Source organism: Meles meles, chromosome 10 (genome assembly GCF_922984935.1).
Source record: "Meles meles chromosome 10, mMelMel3.1 paternal haplotype, whole genome shotgun sequence".
NCBI lineage: Eukaryota > Metazoa > Chordata > Mammalia > Carnivora > Mustelidae > Meles > Meles meles.
The window spans coordinates 95,062,170-95,087,736 of NC_060075.1; the positions used below are offsets into that span (position 1 = coordinate 95,062,170).

General features: G+C 55.9%; 1 protein-coding gene across 3 annotated transcripts; it reads right to left on the reverse strand.

Moving 5' to 3' along the window:
* On the reverse strand, positions 1–25,567 carry LOC123951410 (upregulator of cell proliferation). 3 transcript variants are annotated; one of them, XM_046020100.1, is made up of 6 exons: positions 24,942–25,566; positions 13,426–13,452; positions 13,039–13,109; positions 4,796–4,828; positions 4,564–4,602; positions 1–3,124 (listed from the first exon to the last, which is right to left on the reverse strand). In XM_046020100.1, the coding sequence occupies exons 1-6, from the start codon at positions 24,953–24,955 to the stop codon at positions 555–557; spliced, it is 2,754 nt and encodes a 917-aa protein (XP_045876056.1). In that variant the 5' UTR covers positions 24,956–25,566; the 3' UTR covers positions 1–554. The 3 variants fall into 3 exon arrangements, with proteins under 3 accessions (XP_045876056.1, XP_045876058.1, XP_045876057.1); XM_046020102.1 differs by having other exon boundaries at positions 13,426–13,447; positions 24,942–25,050; XM_046020101.1 differs by lacking the exon at positions 13,426–13,452 and having other exon boundaries at positions 24,942–25,567.

The following is a 25,567-nucleotide window of genomic DNA, read 5'->3' on the forward strand; positions in this document are numbered from 1 at the left end:
TTCTTTTTAACAAACATTTATTAAGTGCCTACAGTGTGCCAGGCCCCTTGCCAGGCCCTGGGGGACAGAGTGGGGTCACACACAGCCCTCCCTTCAAGGAGCTCACAGCCTGGGAAGGGGCAGACTCGGGAGCTGGGCAGGAGGGACACGCTGGGCTGAGTGTGGTGGAGGTGTAAACAGACGGCTGCAGGGGGACGGTGTAAAGAGACGGCTGTGGGGGACAGGGCAGTCGAACTGGCAGGACGGAGTCGCCAAAGGCCTGCCCCCACTTCCTCGGGACAGCATCTCGGCTGCGCTCCAGGGACACAGAGAGGGAGCCCGGACACAGAGCACATCACTGCTGCGTCGTCCCCCCGCCAAGGGCCACTCTGCTCCTGAGAGCACCTCCGACCTGGGCTGTGAGGTCACCTCCTTCCTCAACACCGTGTAGCAAACTCCAGGACCCCAGCTTCCGCTTCTCTCCCTTCTCGCACAGGTGGGCCGCCAGCCCCGCTCAGGCTCTGGGCACGGCCCCATGAGGACACCGGCCCTGGAACGGGCCTCCCCCTGGACACTCAGAGCCGCCTGACAAGCTCAATGAGCTGCTGGATGTTTTTGTTGGGGTTGGACAGGCCGTTCCGGATGTTCTCCAGAAGGCATCGCTTTAACTCAAAAATGGCCTCACTGTACGCCAGGCTCACCGCCGCCATGGGAGGCACCCCGTGCCACAGGCCCGGGATGTGCCAAATATGCTGCTTCCCAGGGTCACAGAAGGCCAGGCCCGCCAGCGTCCGCATGCCACCACCCGGTCTCTCCGTGTGCGCCGCGGCCCTGCCCGCCTCACCGGGCGGATCCAGGAGCAGCCTCCTCTCTCGAGGCCTGGGCCCGGGGGCACACGCGTCATGAAGGTTCTGGCACACGAACTGACAGTTGGGCACGCGCCCCGTCTTCTCCAACCTCAGAAACGCATGCACAATGGCCGGCGGTATGTCCCTGGTCTCGGCTAAGCTGACGACAGTGACATTGCTCAGCTCCAGGAGCTGCGTGGCCAGCGAGGCCTCCTGCTCGAACCTCTCCCCAGCCGAGGCCAGGGCTCCGCCAATCAGGCCCCCAGAGTCTATCACCAGGATGTGGTCGCAGCCCAGGTCCTGACTGAAGCTCTCGGCCACCGAGACCAGCTGCATGAAGGCCCCTCGAGGCCCCCGGCCCCGCCCCGTGGCAAAGCGCAGCCCGAACATGGTGTTGAGCAGCGTGGACTTGCCCGTGCCTGGCACGCCCAGAGCCGACAGGACCACCAGCCGTGGCCTCCGCTCCAGGCGCATGTGCAGCTCCCGGAGGAGCCCTGTGACCCAGCGCAGCGGGGTGCTCAGCGTGCTCCCGTCAATCAGCTCCACGGGCAGCCCCTTCAGCAGCAGCTCCAAGGCCAAGCCCGGGAAGTGGGCGAAGCGCCTCTGCGCGGCCGGCAGCCTCCCCGCCTCCACCAGGCAGCTCTCGGCCTCGTAAAACTGCCCCATCTCCCGCAGGAAGTGCTCCACGCCCAGCGGCTCGCCAGCGTCCGCGGCCCCACAGTGTTTCGGTCTCAGCGCGAGGATGGTCTCCGGAGGCTGCCTCGGCCTCGGCGGGGCCACCCGGGCCAGCCCCCACTCCATCCACCTCAGGAAGTACTGCTTCTCGCCCGGGGCCAGGCCGCTGATACCTGAGATGAACTCCTGCAGGCCCCCGGCCGGCTCGTTGCCGAGCTGCTGCGCCCGCAGCTCCAGCAGCCGCTGCCTCAGCTCCTTGTCCGGGGGGTCCCCGGCCCACTGGGCCTGGCACAGCTCCTTCTCCACCTGGGCCGCCTTCCTCCAGGCGTCACCCTGCAGCCTGAGCTCGTCCCTGCGGTAGGCGTCCGCGTCCTTGATCCTCCGGGTGATGCGCTCCGCCCGCTCCCTGGCCCGCTGGCACTCCTCACAGTCCTCGTCCACGCGCAGGCCCAGCTTGCGCGCCGCGTGGGCCATCTCCTCCACAGACAGCCTCTGGCAAGGGGCCCGCGCCACATGAGCCACGATGGCGCGCAGCCGGCGCACAAAGCCTGCGCTGTCCGTGCTGCTGACCTTCACCAGCACGTGCGAGTGGTCCATCCTGAGCACCGGGATGAGCCTGTTGAGGAAGCGCAGGTTGGCGTTCCGCTTGCCGCGGTACGGGCTCAGGATGAAGTAGTACTTGGTGGCTGAACCCTTCATGGAGTACAGCAGCTTGTACTCCTTCCTGCTGATGTTGTCCGTCAAGATGAACACGGCGGAGGACACTTCGGTCAACAGCTTGAACTGCAGCCAGTGAGACCCGATGTCGCCCCGCAGGTTCAGGAAGGCCACGGGCTCCGGGAAAACGTCCAGGTCCTCCCGGCCGCTGGGAAGAAACCAGGAGACCTCCACCAGCCCATCTGCGATCTCTCGAGGGTTGGTGCCCACGTTCAGATCGCGGTGCCAGAAGCAGTCCCGTGGCCTGTGGCCCAGGCCGAGCACGGCGTTGAGGAGCTGGGACTTGGAGTTGCTGCTGACCTCCATGCGCACGAAGGCGAAGGCGGGAGCCCGCGACAGGACCGCGCTGTCTTCGCGGAGGCTGCCCACCCCCCGTGGGGGCTGCGCCCACCACGTCCGCACGACACCCCGCAGGGCCCACAGCAGAAACGTGTGGTAGTGGTTCTCTGAGTCAGGCAGGACGAGGGGGAGGGCAAACTGGCAGAGGGACATCTTGTGCACGATTTCTTGCTGCAGGAAACTGTCCGAGGACAGCAGAAGGGCACAGAGAAGGTCCAAGGGGTTCACGGGCGTGTCAGGCGTCGGCAGCTCAGAGAAGGAGTAGATGTCGGCAGCGAGGTCGTCGGCCGCGTCCCAGTAGATGATCTCCTCCTCCATCTGGCTCTCCTTCTCTGCAGGCCTGGCGTCCGGGGGTGCGTCCAGCACCACGGTGGTGCTCCGGGCTTCGGAGCTGAGAGCCTGCAGCTTCCGGAGGAAATTCCAGGGCAAGTCCCTGGGGGCCTGAGGGGCGCGGTTCTTCATGCTGTCGCTGCTGATCTGCAAGGAGTCCTGGAGGCTGAGCTTGTGTGCCTGGTAGGTGTCCAGGCCCAAAAGCGACAGCATTTCCTGCAACCTGCTCCTCTCCGCTGCGGGAAGAACAGAAGACGTCAGCGCTCACCCTGCCTGTCCGGGCCGGCTGGAGGTGGGGAGGAGACAGCATCCCTCGGAAAGCAGGGTGTGGGCGCCCCGGGGCCTGCCTGAGGCCAACAGAGGCAAACGCAGCCAGACCCGGGAGACGTTAGAAAAGAGAGAGAAGAGGACACCCAGGGGCCACGTTTAAGGATTGGGAGATGCTGTGAAAAGTCCACATGTCTGGGTTCTCTTAGAACCTGCGAGACCAGCTCCACCAGGCCCACCGTAACCGTGTGCAGTGTGCAGCCGTGCACCCGCAGGTGGGATGCCCGCCCCTCCCATGACCCCGTGGCCTGTCCCCACATCCTGGGCCCAGCAGCGGGTTTCCCCATGCTGTCACCAGGAATGTCCCACAGGGGACACAGTCCCTGAGTCACTTGGATTTTCTAGGTAATGTTCTCTTCTTTTTTACAAATAAGTTGGGAGGAATTTTAGAGAGAACAGTAAGTTATTATTAAATCCAGTCACAGAAATCATAGCTACACAACCATTTAACAAATCGGAAGCCCATTGTGTGGGTTTCAGTGTTGCCGTGGCAACATTTGTGGCAGACGTGATCAGAGGCCTTCCAGCATCGTCCACACAGTGCGAGTTCTTGCTGGCACTAGGTTTCGCCCACGATCTCGGTTCCTGGCCATGGTAACACTGCACATGGTTAGTACACTCTGTGTCACCGACGTGAGCAGTTTAAACGCAAATCCCACAGAGCTTCAGGATCGTCCCATTATGAAGCTGCATGCCGATTCCCATAAACCAGGGAGGAGTCGCGGGACGGCCCCAACCGGACCGGCCCTGGGGTACAGATGCCCAAGCAGGGGGGGGCGGCCCCCGAGCAGGAGCCGGCGCTGGGCACAGGAGTCTCCTCCCGGAAGGCCCTACGGGCAGAGCCTGCCACCCAGCACAGGGCTGTGGAACCTGCCTCAGAGAGGAGAGCAGCGCGGGGACACCGGGGGTGGAAACCCTTCCCACTGCTGCTCCAGTTCTGTTGTGGCCTGAATGACTGGGGTGTGGCCTGAATGACTGGGGTGCGGCCTGGATGACCAGGGCGTGGCCTGAATGACCAGGACGTGGGTTCCTCCACGCACACATGGACAACTGGTTTCGTCCCTTCAGCAGCGGCAGTGACACACGCGGGGGAAGAGCCAGAGCAAGGAACCCCTCGTGCGCTCCCGCCCCGCACGTGGCCCATGGCAGGATCGAAACCATGGGGAACAGGCCACGGCTGCCAAAAACCCACCTGCCCTGGGAACGTGTCAAAAATCAAGGTCCTGCACTTGCCCCTGCAAAGAAGCTAGTGTCCATCTCCTCCCTGGGGGGCCAGGGAAGAGAGGGGATCTCATAGGGCTGGTCCTCCTGTGACAGGACAGGGAGACGGAGCAGAGAAAATGCGTACCTGCTGGGAAGTCACTGTCCTGAGCCTCATTTGCACCATCTGAAAAAGCAAAGGAAAATGACGTGTCAACCAAATCAGCGCCTGAGATCAACACAATGAAGGCTAAACTCCCAGCTCCTTCTTCTAAGGCAGGAGCTTCTCCTAACGGCTCACAATATGCATCCCCAGTCACACCACCCTTCCTGGGCGCGTCCCCAGCTGGTCCCCGCCCTGCCGTCTCCACGGGACTCACAGTCATCTGCGTCCATATCTCTCCATTCCAAATCTGTAAGAAAGCACACACACATTGACTTCTGTCAGCAAGCTAAGACCTTTCTTCCTGAAGTCTCGAGTTTACTTTTAGTGTGGGGACTGGCTTCAGTTCTTCCTACATAAATTTCTATTTTCCAAACCCAAACAAAACACAGAGTAGAGACAGCTATATGTAGGACAGCAATTTGCTCTAGAACATATTCCTGTAAGAATTTACTGAAGTTTTTGAAAATAAGATATAAATAAGTTCATGACACTTACGTTGATTAATCTTGGATTTTTAGAAACTATTTAAAACATAAGTCCATGTAAATTCCTTGGTTCAGTTTCAAAATTGAAACATCATTTTTACTTTTTTAAAAAATTATTTATTTATTTGAGGGCAGAGAGCGAGCGAGCATGGGGAGGCGCAGAGGGAGGGGGACAAGCAAGACTCCATGCTAAGCGTGGGGCCCAACGTGGGGCTCAATCCCAGGACCCTGAGATCATGACCTGAGCCAACACCGAGAGTTGGATGCTTGGCTGACCGAGCCACCTAGCTGCCCCATTGTGCACTTTTTTTTTTTAAGATTTTATTTATTTGACAGAGAGAAATCACAAGAGAGGCAGGCAGAGAGAGAGGAAGGGAAGCAGGCTCTCCGCTGAGCATAGAGCCCAACGCGGAACTCGATCCCAGGACCCTGAGATCATGACCTGAGCCGAAGGCAGCGGGCGCCCCCCATTGTGCACTTTTATATTGTTCTGACTTCTGATCCAAGTAGAACTATCATCTAATCCAAAATGAAAATTACATTTTTAAAGCTTATGAATTGAGAAAAAATTCTGATATTTTCAGATTAATTCCTCTTATGATTTCTATATAGTCAGGCAGATAAACAGATGTTTCAAAACAGTCTTTTTTGATGGGGTCTCTGGAGACCAACATGAGGAACAAGGGAGAGAAACAGGAAATCACAAGAGATGATTCATACACATCAAACCGCCACATCGAGCAATAAAAGATCATTTTATCCAAAGTGGAGAAAAGATATCAGAAGAATTTTTTCAAGGAATTCAAAATGCCCTCCAAGAAAATAAAGCAGTTAAAGGAGGGGACAAGACAGGGAGAAAAGCCCAGAACGGGCTGCAGGAAACCCTGAGAGCAGCTGCGAGCAGAGGTCAGGGAGTAAACCTCAGACCCACAGAGGTCCAGGCCTCGCCTCATTAGGGATGGGACACAGCCCTGATGGGACCGGACAGATTACAGATGATGGCAAGGAGGCCCGTGGCCAGAGGGTCCGCCTCTCGAAATGCGGGAACCACCGAGGGGCAGGAAAGCCTCGTGGTCCATGGGCAGAGACGGCTGGGAGGCTGGGTTGGCACCAGTGGGCAGCAGAGGACACAGCAGGATTTCAGGTGGGGACACAGCAGAAGCGTCCTCACCAGTACATGCTCTTGGTCTCTCTCCGTGTGACAGTGGCCATGCAGCAGGGGTGAGTGGTGGTGGGACTGTGGCTTGCCCCTGCAGGTGCTCACTGCCCATTCAAACACCACCTCCAGAGAAATGTCCGTTCAGGTCCTTTGCCCATTTGTAAATCGCATCGGTTTCGTGGTGGACTTTCAGGAGCTCTCTGGATACTCTGGCTATTAATCCCTCGTCAGACACGTGGTTGGCAAACAGTCTCCCATTCTGCAGGTGCCCTTTCTGCGCCATGGAGAGTGTCCTCCATGGCCAAAATGTTTACCTTTCCATGCAGTCCCGTTTGTCCCATTCTGTTCTTGTGGACTTTTCTGCGGCATCACCTCCCGGAAGTCGCCACCGCACCCAAATGCATGAAGCTTCTGTCCAGTGTGTTCTTCCAAGTGTTTTGTTGTTTTAGGGCTTAGATTTAGGATGACCCTGATCCGTTTTTGCCTTAACTCTTGTCCACAGTGTTGGGTAAGGGTCTGACTTCAATATTTCACATGTGAACGTCCAGCTTCCCAACACCATGTGCTGAAAAGACTGTCCTATACCCGGTGAGTGTTCTTGGCACTCTCATCCAAAATCACTTGACTACACACCTGAGAGCCCATTTCTGGGCTATTTCACAGGTCTGGAAGTGTGTCTGGACGCCAGCGCCACGCTGTTGTGACTGCTGTCGCTCTGCAGTAGGCTTCGACGGCAGGAGCGGTGAGTCCTCCGGTCAGTACGTGCTGCCGAGCGAGCACGAGTCCTCCAATTCGTTTCTTCTTCCTCAAGACTGTCGTGGCTCTTCACTGCCCTTAACATTCCATGCGAAGGACAGGCGTTTCCTTTTCTGCCAAATGTCACTGGCTTGTTGACAGGCACTGCAATCAGTCTGCACATCACGTTGGGTGTCACTGACACGGGACAGTTGGGTGTCCCATCCATGAACATGGGATGTGTTTCCATTTGCTTTTGTCTATTTTAATTTCTGGCAACAACCTTCTGTACTTTCATTGTACGAGCCTTTCAGCTCCTTGATTAATTCCTAAGTGTTTTATTCTTTTTGATGCTACTGGGAGTGGAATGTTTTTTGTGATTTCCTCTTCAGTGTCTACAGAAATGTAACTGATTTTTGTGTGTTGGCTTTGTATCCTCCCTTGGCTGAATTTAATTATTAGCTCTAACAGGTTTTTGGGAAATCTTTAGGATTTTCTACACAAGATGAGGTCACCTGCCAACAGAGATCATTTCAACTCTTCCTTTCCCGTTTGGATGCCTTTTATTGATTCTTCTCCCCCAGCTGTTCTGGCTGGGGCTTCCTGTACAAGGCTGGATGGGAGCGGTGAGGACGGCCTCCCCTTCTCGCTCCTGATCATAGAGGGGAAGCTCAGTCTCGCACTGCTGGAGGTTGTCCACGTGTGGTTTTATCATGAGGAGGTGGCTTCCATCTCCTCCTACTTGGTAGAGCGTTTCTTGTCAAAATAAGGGGGTAGAGAACTTGATCAAATGTTTTTTCTGCATCAACTGAGATCATCCTTTATCTTCCCCTTCATCTCGTTGACACCACTGAGGAGTTTTGCACCGATGGTCCTAAAGGATGTTGGTCTATAGTTTCCTTTCCTTTGTCCGACTTTGGTTATCGGGGTTGTACTGGCGTCAAGAGTGAGTTAGGAAGTTTTCCCTCCCATCAGTTGTTGAAGAAGTGTGAGAAGCGGAAATATCCATCGAATTCACCAGTGAAGCCTTCAGGATCAGGGTTCCTCCTCACCGGGAGACGCTTTATCACAGATTCGGTCTCCTTACTAGTTACGGGTTTACTCAGACTGCTCATTTCTTTGTGACTAAGTCTTGGTAGGTTTCTTGTTCCTGGGGATTTGTCCCTTCCATCCAGGCTAAGCAATTTTTTGGCATAAAATAACTCACAGTACTCTGTTATAATCCCTCTTACTTCTGTAGAATCGGTAGTAATGTCCCATGTCCACGTCCAGTTTTAGTGATTTGAGTACTCTCTTTTTGCCCATGTAGCTAAAAGTGTGTCAGTGTTGTTGATCTTGTCCAATAACCCACTTCTGGTTTCGTTGATGCTCTGTACCGCTTTTCTACTCTGTCTCATTGATCTCTGCTCTAATCTTTATTATTTCCTCTGTTTGCCAGCTGTGGGTTTCATTGGTTCTTCTTCAAGTTCCTTAAGTTGTAAAATTCTGTTGTTGTTCTCATTTGTCTCTAAGTATTTTCTAACTCCCTTGAGATTTCCTCTTTGATATACTAGTTAGAAGTCTGTGTTTAGTGTCCACAATTTTAAAACATTTTTCGTTTTATGCTATTGGTTTCTAATTACATCCCACTGTGCTCACTTTGTCTGACATCTGTCTCCTAACACCTATGCAGACTTTTTCTGTGGACCTGGTGGATCCATGCTGGAAAGTGTCCTGTGTACACTTGAGAAGGACACATGAGCTGGGGTGAAGTGCTGTGTCTGTTCGATGTGTTGTTTAAATCCTCTGTTCCTTTCTCGTCTTCTGACTGGTTGTTCTGCCGTTATTGTGAGTAGGTATTAAGGTTCTCAACTAAAGCTGTAGAGCTATTACTCCCTTCAATTCTATCACTTTTTGCTTCAAATATTTTGATGGTCTGTCACTGGATGTGCAAATGTTTAATTATATCTTCGTGCTGTATTGAGACCTCTATTAACACACAACATCCTTGTCTGTCTCGAAAACGTCTTTATGTGCACTCCGTTCTGTCTGGTACTAGTACAGCCGCTCCTACTACCCAAGGGTTACCATCTGCACGGAGGGACTTTCTCCATCCTCTTACTCTCAACCCGTTTGTACGTTCGGCTCTCGAGTGAGTCTCCAGAGACAGCATATAGTGGGATCCCTTCTGCCCATCTCTTGTCTTTTCACTGAAGACTGCGATCCCTTTCCATTTGAAGTAATCACTGATAAGGAGGCATTACTCTGCCATTGCGCTATTGGTTTTCCTATGCCCTGTTTACATATAAAACTCTGTCCCCTGACATTCTGTCACCACCTCTTTGGGTGCTGACATCACAAATCACAGCTTCATACACTGACTGCCCAGAACATAAACTAATAATTCTGTCAAAGGCATTAGTCTCAGGAGTTACAGAAAACACGATCTGGAGTTACGAACCAAAGTTGCAGTGATACTACATCTAATTTTTTGATTTTTCTTTAAGTGAATTAGTCTTTTCAATCATTAAGAAATCAGCAAGCACAGTTATGAGCCATCGTTAAAATTGTTAAATTAGCTATTAAAACTGCCAGGCATTTCCCCTTACTGAGATCTTTGCTTCTTGAAATGGCTTCAAGTCCTTCTGCCCACAGGTCTCCCTGGAGCCCCTCCTGCGGGTGCACTGGGCTCCCTCAGCTTCTGTTCCCCTGGAAATGTTTGTTTCTCCCTCACTCCGGAAGGACATATTTGCTGGATACAGGATTCTTAACTACAATCTCTTCTTTGGTTTAGCACTTTAAATATATCTGCCCACTGTCTTGCGGCCTCTGAAGAGAAATCGAGAGATGATCTCGGAGGGCCGTGGGTGTGGATGACCTGCTGCTCCGCTGCTTTCAAGACTCACGCTTTGTCGTCCGAAGATGAGCTTCGACACGTCTCCGTGTGGGTCTCATCCTACTTGGGGTCTGCTGAGCTTCCTGCACTTTATACTCATGTTTCTGTAAGAAGTTCTCAGGGGCGCCCAGGGGGTTCAGTGTTAAGCGTCTGCCTTCGGCTCAGGTCATGGTCCCGGGGTCCTGGGATCTCCGTCTGCTACTCCCCCTGCTTGTGCTCTCTCTCTCACTGTGTCTCTCTGTCAGATAAATAAAATCTTTAAAAAAAAAAGTTGTTGTTCTCAGACATTCTTTCTTCAATTTTCTCTTGCCCCTTCCTGTCTCTCTCTTCTCCTTCTGGGACGCCCACAACAAGCACCTACTGATAGCATCCAACAGGGTCTCTGGGCTTTGTTCGCTTTTCTTCAATCTTTCCTCTCTCTGGTCCTCAGCCTCCAGACACCGCATCTTCCTGTCTTTCCTTCCCCCACCGCCTCTTTCTGCCTCTGAACCCCGCGAGTGAGGTTTTCATTCTGGCTACTGTACTTTTCCTTTGGTCTCTCGGGCTTTCCAGCTCTTCACCGATGCTACGGTTTTGTTCACACATCACATTCTCACCTCCCTGCACACCTTCCTCTAGATGCGTCAGCATCTTCAGGACCACCGTCGTAAAGTCTTCGTCTGGTATGTCTGCCGCTGCGTCTCTTCAAAGACAGCTGTGGACCGGTTATGCTCCCTCCCTGAGAGGGCCGGACTTCCCTACCCCGTGCGCCTCCCGGGATTCCACTGCTGCACCCTCGACATCTGAATCTAATAATGCGGTAACTCTGGAAACCAGGTTCCTCCCACCTCTCCCAGGGCTTATAGCTTTTTGCTGTTGTCTTTGTATGCGGGATCGTCGGAGGCGATCTCTGTGCCCGGGATCAAACGAAGGTGTACAAGTTAGGTCCTCCGAGGTCTTTTCTGAGACTTTCTTTGGGAACGCACAGTCACTTTCTAATTTCCCCATATATGCAGTTGCCTCCCCAAAGGGGGAAAGAGCAAAAAGTTCATTGGAGGGAGGACGCTGGCCTGGAAATGCCCTAGAAGTCACTGGAGGGGGAGGGGCTGGCAACCACGAGGCCCTCTGCGTCTGCACCTCCATGACCAGAAGCCGCGGAGCAGAGCTCCTGGTACCCAAACAGGGTTCTCTCTGCCCACTCCAGCTCTTTCCCACCAGCCGTGTGTGCTCGGCTGCCTGCTGCTCGTCCAGGAGTGGGAGACCGGGCGCTGATACCATGCTGAAAGATAAATTCGACTGAATTAGCTGGAAACTTATCCTCCATGTCTTCCCCTGCAAGCTGCAGAGCTCCAACCGACTCCAAAGGCACAGCACAGTTCACGGAACCTTCCGGCCGGGGCAACTGTCCAGCTCAGGAGCCAGGTTCCCGGTGCTTCCCATTCTGCCGTCTCCCCAGAACCCTTGTCAGTGGCTTTCTAAAACCTCCTTTCAAGAATGAGCTAGGAGGCAACTGGCATCCTCAAACCTGAGAGAAGGTAATACACTCCATAGGACGATTGTACACAGCACAACTAATCTACGCTTTCCGGAAGTGCGAGCATGCTTCTCCTTGGCAGAGGCAGTGGGGAGAGGCCTCCTGGGGGGATGACGTGCTCGGCTTCCTTGTCTGGGTGCTGCTCCGAACAGGTCCGTTCCCGCTTGTGAAATGCGTCAGGCTACACGCTAGTAAGATGGGCACTTTTCCGCTTGCATATCAAGTGTCAGTATAACTTTTCTTTTTGAAGGGTTTGCTTTCAGTCTTACTAACAAAACACGCTGCAGAGGAAGTCACCTACCTCAAGAAGAAAATTTTTAAAAAATAATTATGGGTGGGCGCCTGGGTGGCTCCATGGGTTAAGCCTCTGCCTTCAGCTCAGGTCATGATCTCAGGGTCCTGGGATTGAGCCCTGCATTGGGCTCTCTGCTCAGCAGGAAGCCTGCTTCCCTTCCTCTCTCTCTGCCTGCCTCTCTGCCTTCTTGTGATCTTTCTCTGTGTGTCTAATAAATAAATAAAATCTTTAAAAACATAATAATAATGGGAGAATTCTTCACTGGAGACATAATGAAGATGGAACGTGGGGAAGCACCAGAGTATGTCTGAGCCTCGGTTTCCCCAAGTAGAACGAAGGACCCTGATAACTAACTCCAAGGCAGCATCCAGGGAGGCAACCGTGTCCCCTGAGCCCACCCTAGCTGTCTCCCCAGTCTCCCTAGAGCAACACTCTCACTCCCACAGAACTGCTTGTGAGAAAGCAAACGTTCTCTGTCTGCACCGGCCGACAAGCGACCGTGGGCCTCACTCCTCAGCACCGGAAATACTGCTAGTTATTGGCTCAGCAGTGCAATATTTAGCACTGCTCAAATCTGCACCGTGTGTCCAGTGGCTACCGTACCACACACCCTGAGAAACTGCAGGGCTTTGGCCAATTACTGCCACTGGACCCCAATTTTGCTATGAGGCTTGCCCTGGCCATTAATCCCCCCAGCACCCACATTCTAGAACGTAAGTTCCAGGAAGACGAGGCATCGGGGCCACTTTGTTCACCACCATTTACTATACCCACAGTGCCTACTACAACACCTGCTCATTAACTGTTTAGTAAATATTTGTTTAAGTAAATAAAATAAAACAAAATTTGGTTAATCCAAACACCTTTGCCTAATTTTGTGGGACTGTCTTTGCAAGACACTATTAAATCCAACAGAACTTGTTTTCCGAAGTGCCGAATTAATGATAGATCCAAAACAAGTTTCTAAGAGGAAAGATGTGTGGAGTGTGGCCACAACACGTTAAAGCTGAAGTCACGAGGGGCAACCACAGACCCGGCCCCCAAGTGCACGGAGACTGAGCCCACACGAACCACGGCCAGGAAGAGCACAAGCCCTGGCCTGCCCGGGACAGGCCCAGTTCACAGCCGTTGTCCTAAGCCAACACTCAGGAGTGCCCAGGTCAGAAACTAGACAGTTACCCTAAGCCAGACCCGAGGTGGCAGTTGTGATGTGCTCAGATTGGGACGATGTGTTCCTGGTAAACTGTGGGATAATCACCGCTGTGAAATGAATCCTCTCAGGAAAAACCACAGCCTTTAGCCCTGTATGTCTGTGGTGTGTGCTCCCCTACCCCGGGCGTTCTGGAACCCAGAACCCGCCCCAGAGCTGCAGGATGGGCGCCAGCCCCACGCTACCTGCGATGGCCACTGCTGTTCGTCTCTCAGATGCTTTTATTTCTGGGGCCACTTCTCCCAAATCTGCACGTCTGAAACAATTGCAGAAGAAAGTTGTAATTAAAATAATGAAGTAATGCTACAAGTTGAATCTATCTATTAAGTTAGTTGCATATCAGAATCTCTTAGGGAGCCTTTAAGAACTACGAACCCTGGCCACACCCCAGACCACCGAAACCAGACGGCGGGGGGGCAGTCCTGGGCATAAAAAATGGCTCCTAGGAGCGCCCCCGAGGATTCCCATGTGCAGCCGCCGCTGAGAAGCGCCAGTCTGGACAGACAGGCACCCGCCGCCACTGCAGGCCAGGGCACAACTCGCCGTTCAAAAAGACATAAAAATATACATACCCTTTGACCAGTAATTCCACTTCTACCCTAAGGAAATAATTAAGATTTAGTTACAAAGGTGTTGATGTCAGCTTTACACATAATAGCGAAAAACTGGGTGCCTTTTAAAATCAAAGTCCAATTACGGAGGAGTATGGTACAGTCTTGGCCTGCAGCCATTAGAAAACAGCGTATCGATTTCATTTTGTGGACAGAAAGATGTTGGATGACGTTATGGAATGACGATAATGGCATGTATACGAGTGGGTAAAAATACATGAATATTTACAGTGAGAAAATGTACAGTATGATGACGTTTCAATGAAATTGTGTGTATTTATGTATTTGTCTATAGGCTTTTAAGGAGATCTAGAAGGACGGCTCATCAAAAATTAATACTGTGGGCAGGGAGGGGCGATCCTGAATTCTTTTAAGTGGATTTGGTAAATGTAGTCCATTAAAGAATAAACTATTTTAGGTTTATTAGAGGAATGAGTAAACGTGTTGATTTTATCAGGAGCCACACGTCACTGTTGAAGAAGAACCTACGAATGTGGGAAGAGGGTGGGGTACCTGGGGGGCTCAAGCAGTGAAGCGCCGGACTTTGGCTCAGGTCACAATCCCAGGGTCCTGGGAGAGAGTCCCGCAGCATCAGGCTCCCTGTTCCCTCCCTCTCCCACTCCCCTCCCCCTGCTTGTGCTCTTTCTCTCTGTCAAATAAATAAGTAAAATCTTTTAAAATATTTAAAAACAGCAAAACAAATATGGAAAGAAGTAAGAGGGGACTTCCAGGGCCAAGCTGGAACCAGAGGTGCAGCGTGAACACGCGATTTCCACACACGTGCTTGTGTACAAGCCCACGTGTGTGCACCCTGGCATCTACACACATGCCTTCCAGCTCCCACTGAATGGGCCAAAAACCAAAGACACTACAGAGGAGCAAGGAGCACACCAAGCGCCCTTTAACCCCTTGCACACTAAGAGACACCAGGTCTCCTTGGAGAAATGGCAGGTGCCAGGGCTGAGGCAGGGAGAGAGTAAGAGGGGTCTGAGCATCTGATTTCAGAACAGAAGGAAGTGCTCGGGGAGCCTGGATGGCTCAGTGGGTTAAGCCTCTGCCTTCGGCTCAGGCCATGATCTCAGGGTCCTGGGATCAGCTCTGGGCTCAGCGGGAAGTCTGCTTCCTCCTCTCTCTCTGCCTGCCTCTCTGCCTGCTTGTGATCTCTGTCTGTCAAATAAATAAATAAAATCTTTAAAGAAAAAAAAAGAAAAGAAGGACGTGCTCCCAAAAAAGCTAGGGCATGCCTAGGAACACAGGAGCTGGCAAGTCCAGGGCTATCGGGCTCGGACGCAATAAATACAGCAGCTAGTGAGAACCCGCCGAGAGACAGGAACGAGGAAGTCCACACGGGTGACAAACTGGCCAGCTGGCAGCGGGGGCGGGGGGCTTACGACCATCTGACGTGTGGCAGCGCTGCCTTAGGACCACGTCATTCTGCAACCCTCCCAACCTCGGTGAAGGTTGGCTCGAGCCAGAGACACCAACAAACGCCAACTCTGAGAAGACCGTGTGCACAGGGAGCAAGGCACTGCCCGGTTTCAACACGGCTCCTTGCGGAAGCTCCTCCGGTGCCGGGAGAAGAGCCCTAGTGATGGTAACGCAGGCCCTTGGGGAGCCGGATCAGGGACGGGTGACGCAGACCGCCACTGTGTGCCCCAGCTGCTCCGCCCAGAGAGCGGGCACAGCGTCCCCCAGCCCTGCTCTGACCACGGGGGCAAATCCAACGTGGAAAGTTACACACGATCCCCAAGGACAAATGTCACCAAGGAGCAGCCAAGGACGGGAGAGATGCTCCGGACTCCATGTCTGAGGGGGCCACCGCCCCCAAGCCCATGCTGGGTCCCCCAACACAAGGGGACACTTGGGATCCAGGGATAGAACGGAGGCGCAGGTGCTGTGGGCGCTGCAGACGGGGCAGAAGGACACGGACGGGTGTGTGCCGCTGACATGCACAACATACCCTCTAATGGTTCAGAGAATCATGACGCACGAGTGTGCGCGACAGAAACACGAGCACTGGGGCGCCTGGGTGGCTCAGTGGGTTAAGCCGCTGCCTTCAGCTCAGGTCATGATCTCAGGTCCTGGGATCGAGTCCCGCATCAGGCTCTCTGCTCAGCAGGGAGCCTGCTTCCCTCTCTCTCTCTCTGCCTGCCTCTCTATCTACCTGTGATCTCTCTCTGTCAAATAAATAAATAAAATCTTTAAAAAAAAAAAAAAAAAAAGAAACACGAGCACCACAAGGCGGGGGATGGGAAGTGAGAGTGTGAGTGAAACACCAGCAAGACGCACTCCGCATAGGAAGCCTGTATTTTTATAATTTAGTTCTAGGTACCAATTATTTTCATAAAAATTGCAGAAGTGTAATAGTGGGTGGCAGGCACATGCGTTTATTCTGTCCTGTTTGCGTTTCTTCACGCAGAAGGAAGCGTTGACTGATTAAGACCGGAAGAGCGACGAGAAGGACACAGGGAGCAGGGTCTGGGTCAGAGAGAGACTTGCGGGTGCCCTGAGGACACCGGTTCTCTGCGGCCTCTTGCCCTGTGCGGACCCCGAACCCATGCAAGGACCGCACGGACACAGTGACCCGGCTCCCCTTTAATTCTGCAGCAAAACATATGCAATCCACCCTCCCGGGGCGAAACCCCGGAACCCCCGCTGGCTCTTCTGGCATGTTCTCTGGGTGCCTCGTCCTCTGCCCACCGCAGTCACTGTGTTCGTGGCTTTCAGCCCCCGGCCAGTGCACAGCACTAAGCTGCACTCAGACCCTGACGCTGATTAAAAAATAAGAAATTTCATCGCTTTTGTAGTAAGGAAAAAAAAACCCTTAAAAGGAGACAACAGGACAACAGTTAAAACCAGCCCCAGAGCAGAAGCTGCCTGGCCTGGCGGCCGCGCACACATCACTAACCACCCCCACCAGCACACAGGCTCCCTGGATGGGAGCTGAAACCCAACCCACTGCTTCCCACGTAGGAGAGTGCGCAGGTGACAGTGGGCGGGCTGAGCTTGCGTGAGCTCATCAACGCACACACAGTATTCGGCCCAGCTGTAGCAAAGGCCAGGCACAATCGCGTCCCTGAGCTGTGAGCCCCGGGCAGGGCCCAGCCTGGCAGGGGACAGCAGAGGCCCAGCTTTGTCCCGTGCTGTCTGCTCTACGACGACTCCACCTGCAACACTTGCACGGCCTGAACTGTGCCCAGACCCCAGTGCGGAAACGCTGGCCCCGATATCCCGGATCCAGAGAGGGGGCCTGTGACATCGGGTCTTCGTCCCCCTTTCTGGCGCACAGCCCCTAAACATGAGTTGTGCAAGTACCGAAGGACAGGGAGCCAACCGTGCACTTGGAATTTTCAGTCCCGCCTCCCCCCACATCCGGGCATCAATCACCAGTCACCCGGGGGCCAATGAGTCAAGAAAGCGCGCCCGCGTCATGAAGCCCCCACCAGACCCCGGGGGGACAGGGCTCCGAAGCTTCCAGTCAGTGCACGTGGAATCCGGTGAACAGCGAGCCCCCCTGCCCCTTCCCACAGACTCGCCCGGTGCACAGCTCCCCTGGGGCCATTCCTGAGCCACATCCTGTTAGAAGGGTCATCTGGTAACGAAATATTTCCCTGAGTTCTGTGAGTCCCACCGGCAAATTCATGGAACCCAAGGAGGGGTCACGGGAAGCTGTGATTTGCAGCCAGCCAGCCCCACGGACAGGTGGTGACCCAGACTCTTGCCATTGGAATGCTAGGCTGGAGCCGCTCACGGGACCCCCCTGTCTGTTGCCAGCAGCCACGGCACGGCAGCATCTGTAGTGGGGGTGGGAGCTGGCGGGAGGGGGTCCCACAGGACTGATGGAGGCCTCAGGAGAACCCAAAGCTGCCCACACGGTCATGGGGGTGTCCAGCCTCCAAGACGGTGGGAAACCACTTCCTATTGCTGAAGTAGCCCGGCCCGCAGGCCTCATGATGGCGCCCTGAGCAGACGAGGGTGAGACCCAAATCATCCTTGCCGGACACTGCCCCGCCAGACCCAAACATGAGTTTTCTGGTTTCCTCCAGGCCCATTACTTCTAAGACTCAGAGAGATTTTAGGGGACTTGCTCTTGTAGCCAGTAATCACAAGAGTCCTGACAATCGGACCATCCGCCCACTCGAGCCCAGCCTGGGAGTGACAGCCGCAAGCCCGGCCTGCGGCCAAGCCCGGGGAGGATGGGGGGGATGGGGGGATGAGAGGGATGGGGGTGGAGGGGGCCAAGTGCGCTCGCCAGGGCTGGATGCAGCCCCAGGGGCTTTCCGCAAAGCAGGCCTGCAGAACCACTACTATCATTAGTATCTTTTCTGACTCCCCAAATAAGACAAATATAAAATACAGAAAAGTAGCAAGAAAATGCCTTTGCCATTTTAGAAATGACTCACCTCCTCTCCCCCTCTCGTCCAGTCATGTTGCTGTCACTCCTTCTGGCCACTGACTCTAGCCTCCGGCTTCCCTAAGGCCTTCCCTCCCCTAGGTTGAAGGGAGCCCCATGGACGGGTCAGTCTTCTCGTGCGGTGCAAGCATGGTGCGGAGCCGACACGGAGCCCAGCTCAGTCCGGCCGGACGCTGGGGGCACAGAGACCCACCGTGGTGCTGACCAGACCTGGAGGTCTCCGCGCACGGACAAGGAGTGACCTGCCCACGCCGAGCGCCCCGAGTGTCTAGCGGCTCTTCCTCACTAAGTCAGTGAGCGCATGTTCCGGCCTGCGGCCTTTGAAGGCTCCCTTCGGGCCTGCAGGGGCAAGGAGGGCCCGGGCAACTCGGCGGTCTCACTGGCCGTGTCTCCCGGGGGGCGCGGCCGGGCATCCTGTCCTCGTCTGTCCGCCCAGCAGCTCAGCCTGCAGGACTTTTCCACCTATAAGTCCCCCAGCACCTGGGGGTTCCGATTCTGGGACCACAATGTTCCAGGCTCGGACCACAGAGACACCGGCCCCCGCAGAGCTCAGGGCCACCGGACCAGAACGAACCGTCTGACCCTTGTGAGCAGGGCTGATGCCCAGCGACAGACCTAGCCCCTTCAGCAGCTAGTGCTGAGGACACAGAGAGGACACACGCCAACAGCTTCAAAGACCCACGACTGACCCTCCTGCCCTGCACCTACACCAGCCGACGAGAGAGCCTGGGGACCCCACCTTTGGCACTGGCGGGACCCCCATCCCATTACCACCCCGAAACAAGATAAGACCTGCAGCCAAGTTCTCTGCCCAGAAAGCCCACTAGATGGTACAGAACTTTTTAAACCAGCCTGGTGTGTGCTGTGGGTTGAAACGTGACCCCCAAAAAGGTATGTCCAAGTTCTAACCCCAGTACAGGGAACACTGCCTCGTTTAGAAACAGGGTCTTTGTAGATGTGATTAGTTAAATTAAGATCAGATGATGGTGGGCAAGGTGGGCCCCGATCCAACCGCTGGAATCACGGGCAGAGGCGAGTGTGGGCAGACGCTCAGGGAGAAAAACACGGGACAGCAGAGTCACCACCTCTCCAGTCCCAGGATCGCCCAGGATCGCCGTCAGCCACCAGAAGCCAGCAGAGAGGCGGGAGCACACTGGCCCTCAGAGCCTCCGGGAGGCACACTGGCCCACACCTCCGACTGCCAGCACCCGCAACTGTGAAGGGGTCCTCACGCCGTCCAGCCACTGACACGGCAGCGCATGGCTCAGGGCAGGGGGATCGCCCTGGCCTCTGTCTGTGTCTCTTCTCTGCTTCTGGTAAGGACACCACGCACTGGGGGAGGGGAGGGCCCAACCCAACCCAGTTTGGCCTCATTTTACCTCATCACATCTGCAAAGGGCCTCCTTCCCAAAATGGTCACATTCACAGGTACCAGGGTTAGGACTTCAACATTCGTTTGGGAGGGGACGGGAGTCAACCGGGAATGACAGCCAAGCCCAAACCAGAGGCTGTCCCACTGCGGCAGGGTGACCGCGCAGTGCCGGGCCTGGCTGAGAAAACGTTGGCGACAAGGCTCCCCCAGAGGGCACCAGGGCAGCGGTGGGGGACACAAGAGAAGATGAGATGTTACAGCACAGGTAGGACACAAGGACCCTGAAGCCTGGCAGTATCACCCCCACACGCGCTGGAGTGTGCAGGGAGCACGCAGGCTGGCTGGAGCGCCTCCTGCTGCCCTTCTGCTTTTCTGCAGCGGGAACCCCTCCACAGCACAGGGGAGCCTGCACCCCAAGAAAGACACAGCCCCCGAGACAGCCCCTGGCGTCAGACACTGCTGTCCCTGCGGTGGGCCCGGGGCAACCTCAGCCCAGCACTGCAAGCTGAGCGTCTTCCCAGGACAGAAATGGTGTGTCCCCACAAGGCTTTGTCCTGGGCTCCCACCATGTGGGCCACTGAGCAAGGGGAGGCAGCCTAAAACTCTGCCTGATCCTCCCAGAGCCTCCACTAGAGCTGGTCACACGCCCTCTGGGCTACGGCTGGCTGTCCCCCCCCACCCCCCCACCCCCCGCACACCTCCTCGGGTCTCCGCAAGCGTCTGGAGAGATGCGCAGGGGAAGCAGGTTCATACAAGGCAGCCAGTGTTCGCGTTTTTACCTGCACGTTACTCCCTGCTAGTAGACTCCCGAGGAGTCAGGGAGAGCTCCGAGAAGCACACCACTACCCAAGTTTTAACCAGAGCCCAGGCTGGGGCACAGGGGAACGGACTGCTGCGGGTATGGGGCGGGGGCTCCCGGAGCAGGGGCACCACTGGAGAGCGCGGGCACAGCAGGGCCCAGGTGTCACTGCTGGCGGGAGGCAGGGCCCAGCGAGCAGACAGGCCAGGTAAGACTGAGCCTTCCCAGCCACAGGCAAGACTCGCTTCTGCCCTGGAGGGTGAGCTGAGTGCAGAGGACATGCTTGTCTGGCACTGCGACAGCCACGGTGGCAGGGTCAGCCCCGGGGGAGGGCAGCCTGGGGGACGGGGAGGGGAGGCAGCCCCAGGCGCCCACACAGGGTGGGGCGGAAGCTGCGGGCTGGTGTGAGAAAGCCACAGGTGGGAAGGCTGCAGGCCGGCGACCCCTCAGTTGGCGTGGCTGGGCTGGGAGCCATTGTAAAGGGACTACTTGTGTGTCCCCAGCCCCCAAATTCTCCTCATGATGGCAGGTGGTTTTCCAGGTCTATTTGCAAATAAAATTATCAAAACCCTGCTGCCACCCGGTAGACCAGCAGAAGGTTAGAGAGGCCGGGGAAGGTTCTTACAGATGCATCCACGCTGAAAAACAGGTAGGATGACTCTGTGGAGAAATGTGTGTATAACAGCAATCGGGAAAATTCTGAAACAGAACAGAAAGAGGACAAAGCCTGCGGAGAGGAGAACACAGGACAGACGGCCAGAAATCAAGGCTGTGGGCCTGGCTCACGAGATCCAGCTCCATTACAGAGAGACATGCTCCCGGGTCAGCCAGGAACCTTGGTTCGGGCCCAGGGGCTCAGGGTCTGGGGTCATTCAGGCATAAGAACCTGGGAACATAGGGCCGCCTGGGGGGCTCCGTCGGTGAAGCGTCTGCCTTCCACTCAGGTCATGGTCTCAGGCTCCTGGGATGGAGCCCCACATCGGGCTTCCCTGCTCAGCGGGGAGCCTGCTTCTCCTTCTCCTCTGCCCCTGCTCGTGTGTGCTCTCTCTCTCTCTCTCACTCAATGTCTCAAATAAATAAATACAACCTTTAAAATAATAAAAAATAAAAATAAATAAGGCAACTAACAATTTCACAAAACGTCGCAACGCAGAGAGCCTGACAGAATGAGCCCAGTGAACCAGGCAGGCAGGTCTGGGAACCCCAAGAGGGAGCCAGGCTGTGGCGGGAGAGCTGAACCCTTCCCAGGAGGCAAAGGCTAGGATCTGTTCCTTCGCCACCAAATGACAGGGTCAGGAGAGCGTCCTCGTGGGCAGGAAGGTCAAACACGGTTAAGACGGTCCTCAGTACTCATAAATGTCTGGTGCATGGTGGGGGGGGTACCCTCAGCTGCCAGGAAGGTGGGCGGGTTTCCAGGGCACTCGCTCACCCCCTGCTTGTAGGAGGGCAGGCCTCACTGGGCTTCTTCCAGAAACAAAAACCTGAGGGGATGGTGATGGTGAGGCCCTGATGGCAACCACAGGATCAAAGGCCCTGGGACGGACTTGGCTGAGGGAACACAAGAGGTCAGGCAGGAAGTGTCCATCTTTCAAGATGAGGGGAGTGAAGACTCCTAGTTCTTATCTCAGTAATTCCATCAGACGGGCAAGACTTTTCAAGTCTAATGTCAGGTGTTGGGAGGCGCAGAGAGTCCTTCAAGTCTGGTGGGGGGAAGGCAGGGCAACCCCCCCCAGCCCCCCCCGTGAGGACACTTCAGAAGGATCAACTAAAAGAGACAGGCCCCCGGCCCCAACGTCCAATTCTTGCGCACGTCCAGAGGGAGAGGCAACGTGCAGCATTATTTCACGGAGAAAACTAGAAACACTGTGGCTATGTAATGGGGCCATGCTGCACAATTGTCCATAAATGTCAAAAGTTAGGGAGAGCTGGTCCTCGTTCTGACGCAGGGAGAACGGAAACCGCCCCACCACGTGAACCAAGCAGGCCGCGGAGCTGCATGACAGCTTTCCAGTAAAACCCCAACAAACACATTGTGCGGACGGCAAACCTCATGATGTCTATCTGACCAGAACAAAGAAAAAAACTGGGGTGCGGGACAGAGCAAAGAACAAACAGAACCCATAAATGCAAAGGAAAATGTCAGACTGCTTGCCTGGCTGAGACGGAGGTGGGGGACACCCCAGCTGTATCTGCAAGGCTCCCTCTGTAAGAGTACAGCCCAACTAGAAATATACCACGACTGCAGAAGTGGTATCTGTGGAAATTCAGATTACATTTGGTTTTAATTTTGTTTTATGGTTTTTTGTTTTTTAAATTATCTACCATTAACAATCTGAAAAGTGGGGGCGCCTGGGTGGCTCAACTGGTCAGTCAGGCGTCCGCCTTCAGCTCAGGTCAGGATCCCAGGGTCTGGGGTAGAGCCCTGGTTCAGGTTCCCTGCTGGGCAGGGGGCCTGCTTCTCCCTCTCCCTCTGCTGCTCCCCCTAGCTCATGGGCACACGCACTTGCTCTCTCTCTCTCTCTCTCTCTCTAAATAAATAAATAAATAGATCTTTTAAAAACGATCTGAAAAATGTATTGATTTAGCCCAGGTGCTCCAGGCTTGCGACCCGTACTCCAGGAGGGTATGGACGGAGGCGGTGAGGACGCTGAGGTTGAGCCCCTCCAAATGGGCTGCAGACCCGGTCCCAGTAACACACACGCCAACCCCCTACACTGTGCACCATTTCAGGGGACACAGGAACCCCAGAAGCCCACCAGTGAGTCATGGCCCCCAGGATTAAAAACCTCTGACTTAGACAACATTTCAAGCCATGGAAGCCATGGGGCAGGGAACAGGGGCTGGGATGAGCACACACCAGCTGCAGAAGCCGCGCCCCTCCTGACCAGGAGGCACAGGGCACAGGAGACAAGCCTGGAGGCTCGCAGGAGGTGGCTGACAAAAGTAGGTCCACCAGCTCTGTCTCTCCTGCCCCTCCAGGCTGCTGTCACAGGGACTCCTCCTCCGGGAGTGGCGGGCAGGGAGGTCCCACAGTCTGGCCCAGCAGCCTCGTCTCTATGTAGCCCCAAACTCACTGGACTGTGGGTCACCTGCGCTGTATCTTTCCCTTTGGGGCTTTGCTCCTGGCCAGGCCCTTGTGCCTAATGCCCAGCGCATCAGTCAGGGCCTCCCCTGTCCTTCCCAGCAACCCCACAGTGATTCACAGAGGAAAGAACACCAGAGTCAGAGGCTCCTCCGTGCACAGCCCAGCAGAAATCACAGAACCCTCCCCATCCCCGCCCCGAAGCTCAGCCTTGCTCCTGCAGTGCAGGTCCCCGAGGCTGAGCATCTGCGGGTCAGCGGAGACAAGCCAGAAAGTCACAGGAAGTCGGGTCTTCCTGGCTGGACTCTGCCCTACCAGTAAAACCTGCAGTGTAGGCAGGTCAGGGTTACACATGGACCTATGGACTGTCCCCAAAAGCATATGTGCCTCAGTCATACACCACTGTGCACAGTTCTCTCTGTAAAATGGAGCAGAGGACATTGAAATTTCTGTGACCTCAGCTTTCCCGTGAGCATGCATCAGAGCGTCACAGCTGAACATCACCTGCAGACTCATGGGGTCACTCACAACAGAATGATACCAAATTGACACGAATGCCACCTACTACAGGGACACCCCGTAGGGCCTGCGGGCTCATAGCAGCCCAACAGAAGGCCACCTCTGAGCCAGGTCTACTAAGTCGTGTGTCTGGACAAAAGGCACCATCGCATCAGACAGGCCTCAAGGCAGCCCCACACCGGATCTGACTCTGGCGGCTGCCTGGCCACCCCGCCTCCCCCTTTCCTGACAAGAGGGGCAGGGACAGGGTGGGACTTTGAACTCCTGTTCAGTCTGGCTTTCTGAGGGATGGGCCAGGTGTTTATTCTATTTATGAGCTCAAAGTACTGGGTACTTTGTGACAAGAGGTCCCCAGACTGGAAAGCCTGCAGGCAGGTGGGAATGAATGCCCATGACTGGGCGGGGGGTCATGAAGGCCATGGGCAGCGCCAGCTGGGGGAGGGGGGCACAGCCGAGTCTCCCCAGTGAGAGGCCTGGCTCCGGCTCTCTGCACCCAGAGGACCTGCTCCCACCGCCACCGCCTCCGAGGCCCTCCGGACGCGCAGTGGTGCCACGAGAATCTCCCTGGCTGAAGCAATGACCTTGAGACTTATTTTGCTGCTCTGTGGACTATCGTCTCCAGCTCGCATGACTAGTTAGATTATGGAAGCAAAAACTAATTATAATGAATGGCTGAGATTTTATTTTGCAAGAAGGGATTTTTTTCAAAAATGACAAGCTCGGCGTGTGTCACCATGTTTTCCTAAAGAAAGCGCATTTTAGCGCCGAGGCCGAGGCCGTGGAAGACGGTGATGTCAGACCGGGGTTGCCCCCCGAGCGGCCGGCCGGGCCGGGCAGGCCCGTGTCCCGACCCGCAGCCCCGGCCTGGCGGGCGCGCGGCCTCCCCCTGCCCTCGCGCGCGACCTTCGGGGACCCTCGGGCTGCGCCCCCGGGGGAGAGCTCAGGTCCGCTCCCCCACGAGCAAGTGGAAAACAGCTGCGCAGGGCAGGGCGGGGGCGCCGGCAGGGCACCGGGCGCCAGGGCCCAGCGGCTCCCAGGCCCCCGGGTCGCGCCCACCCTCCCAACCCCAGCCCCCGCCCCCGGCGCAGCCCCGCCGCCTCGGCCCGCGCCCCCCCGCGCCCTCCGCCCAGCAGCGCTTGCCCAAGGTCGCCGGAGGGCCGCGGGGCCCGGCGGGCGGGGGTCCGGGCGGGGGCCTGCGGCGGGGGTCGGGCCGGCGGCCGCACCTGCACCCGGGGCCCCCGCCGCGCGGCCCGCAGCCCTCTCTCCCGCGCAGCCCGAGCGCCGCACTCACCCGGGCGACGCCATCAGCGCGGCGAGGTCTCGGCGCTGCCGCCGCCTCCGCTTCCTCCGCGCCGAGCGCCTCCGCCGGGGAGGGGCCTCGCGCCGGCCACCGCCACCCGCCCGGGCCGCTCCGGGCGGCGGGGGCGCGGGGTGGGGGCTTTGCTCGGGGAGGGGCCCGGGGCTGCGGGGACGCGGGGAGGGACTCGGTGTCGCCCCAAGCGGCCGAAGGGAGGGGAGGCGGGGGGCTGGCAGGGCAGCGTTGGCACCGGGAGCGGAGGCGGCCACGGCGGCTTGCAGCACCGACCCGCCCGCCGGCCCACCTGCCCAGGTGCCCGCAGGCCAGGACTCCCGGAGAGGTGCCACCGGGCCAAACCTGACGAAAACCTGCCCCAGGGCCACGGATCAGCGGCAGGATGGGTGAGGTCGACACCTCCCTACCCGAGGAGTTTGATTTCCCTAAGAAAAGCCTTTTCTTTAGCCCAAGAGAGCAAGGCGTGGTCACTGCTCTTCAGCCAGCGGTAACTGTGCTGTTGCTGTGCTGTCTTGCACCAGTCGCTGGCCTCTCTGAGCCAGTCACCCCCTTGTAAAATGTGTATAAAATTAACACTGTTTAGCCCCAAGCACTGTGTGGCACTT

Bases quoted from the DNA above. Each gene is read 5' to 3' on its own strand.
- LOC123951410 (XM_046020100.1), bottom strand. The intron at 13,110-13,425 runs GTATGTATATTT...CAATTGTTTCAG, and splicing joins GTGGAATTACTGGTCAAAGG to ACGTGCAGATTTGGGAGAAG. The intron at 4,829-13,038 runs GTAGCGTGGGGC...GCTTTCTTACAG, and splicing joins AACAGCAGTGGCCATCGCAG to ATTTGGAATGGAGAGATATG.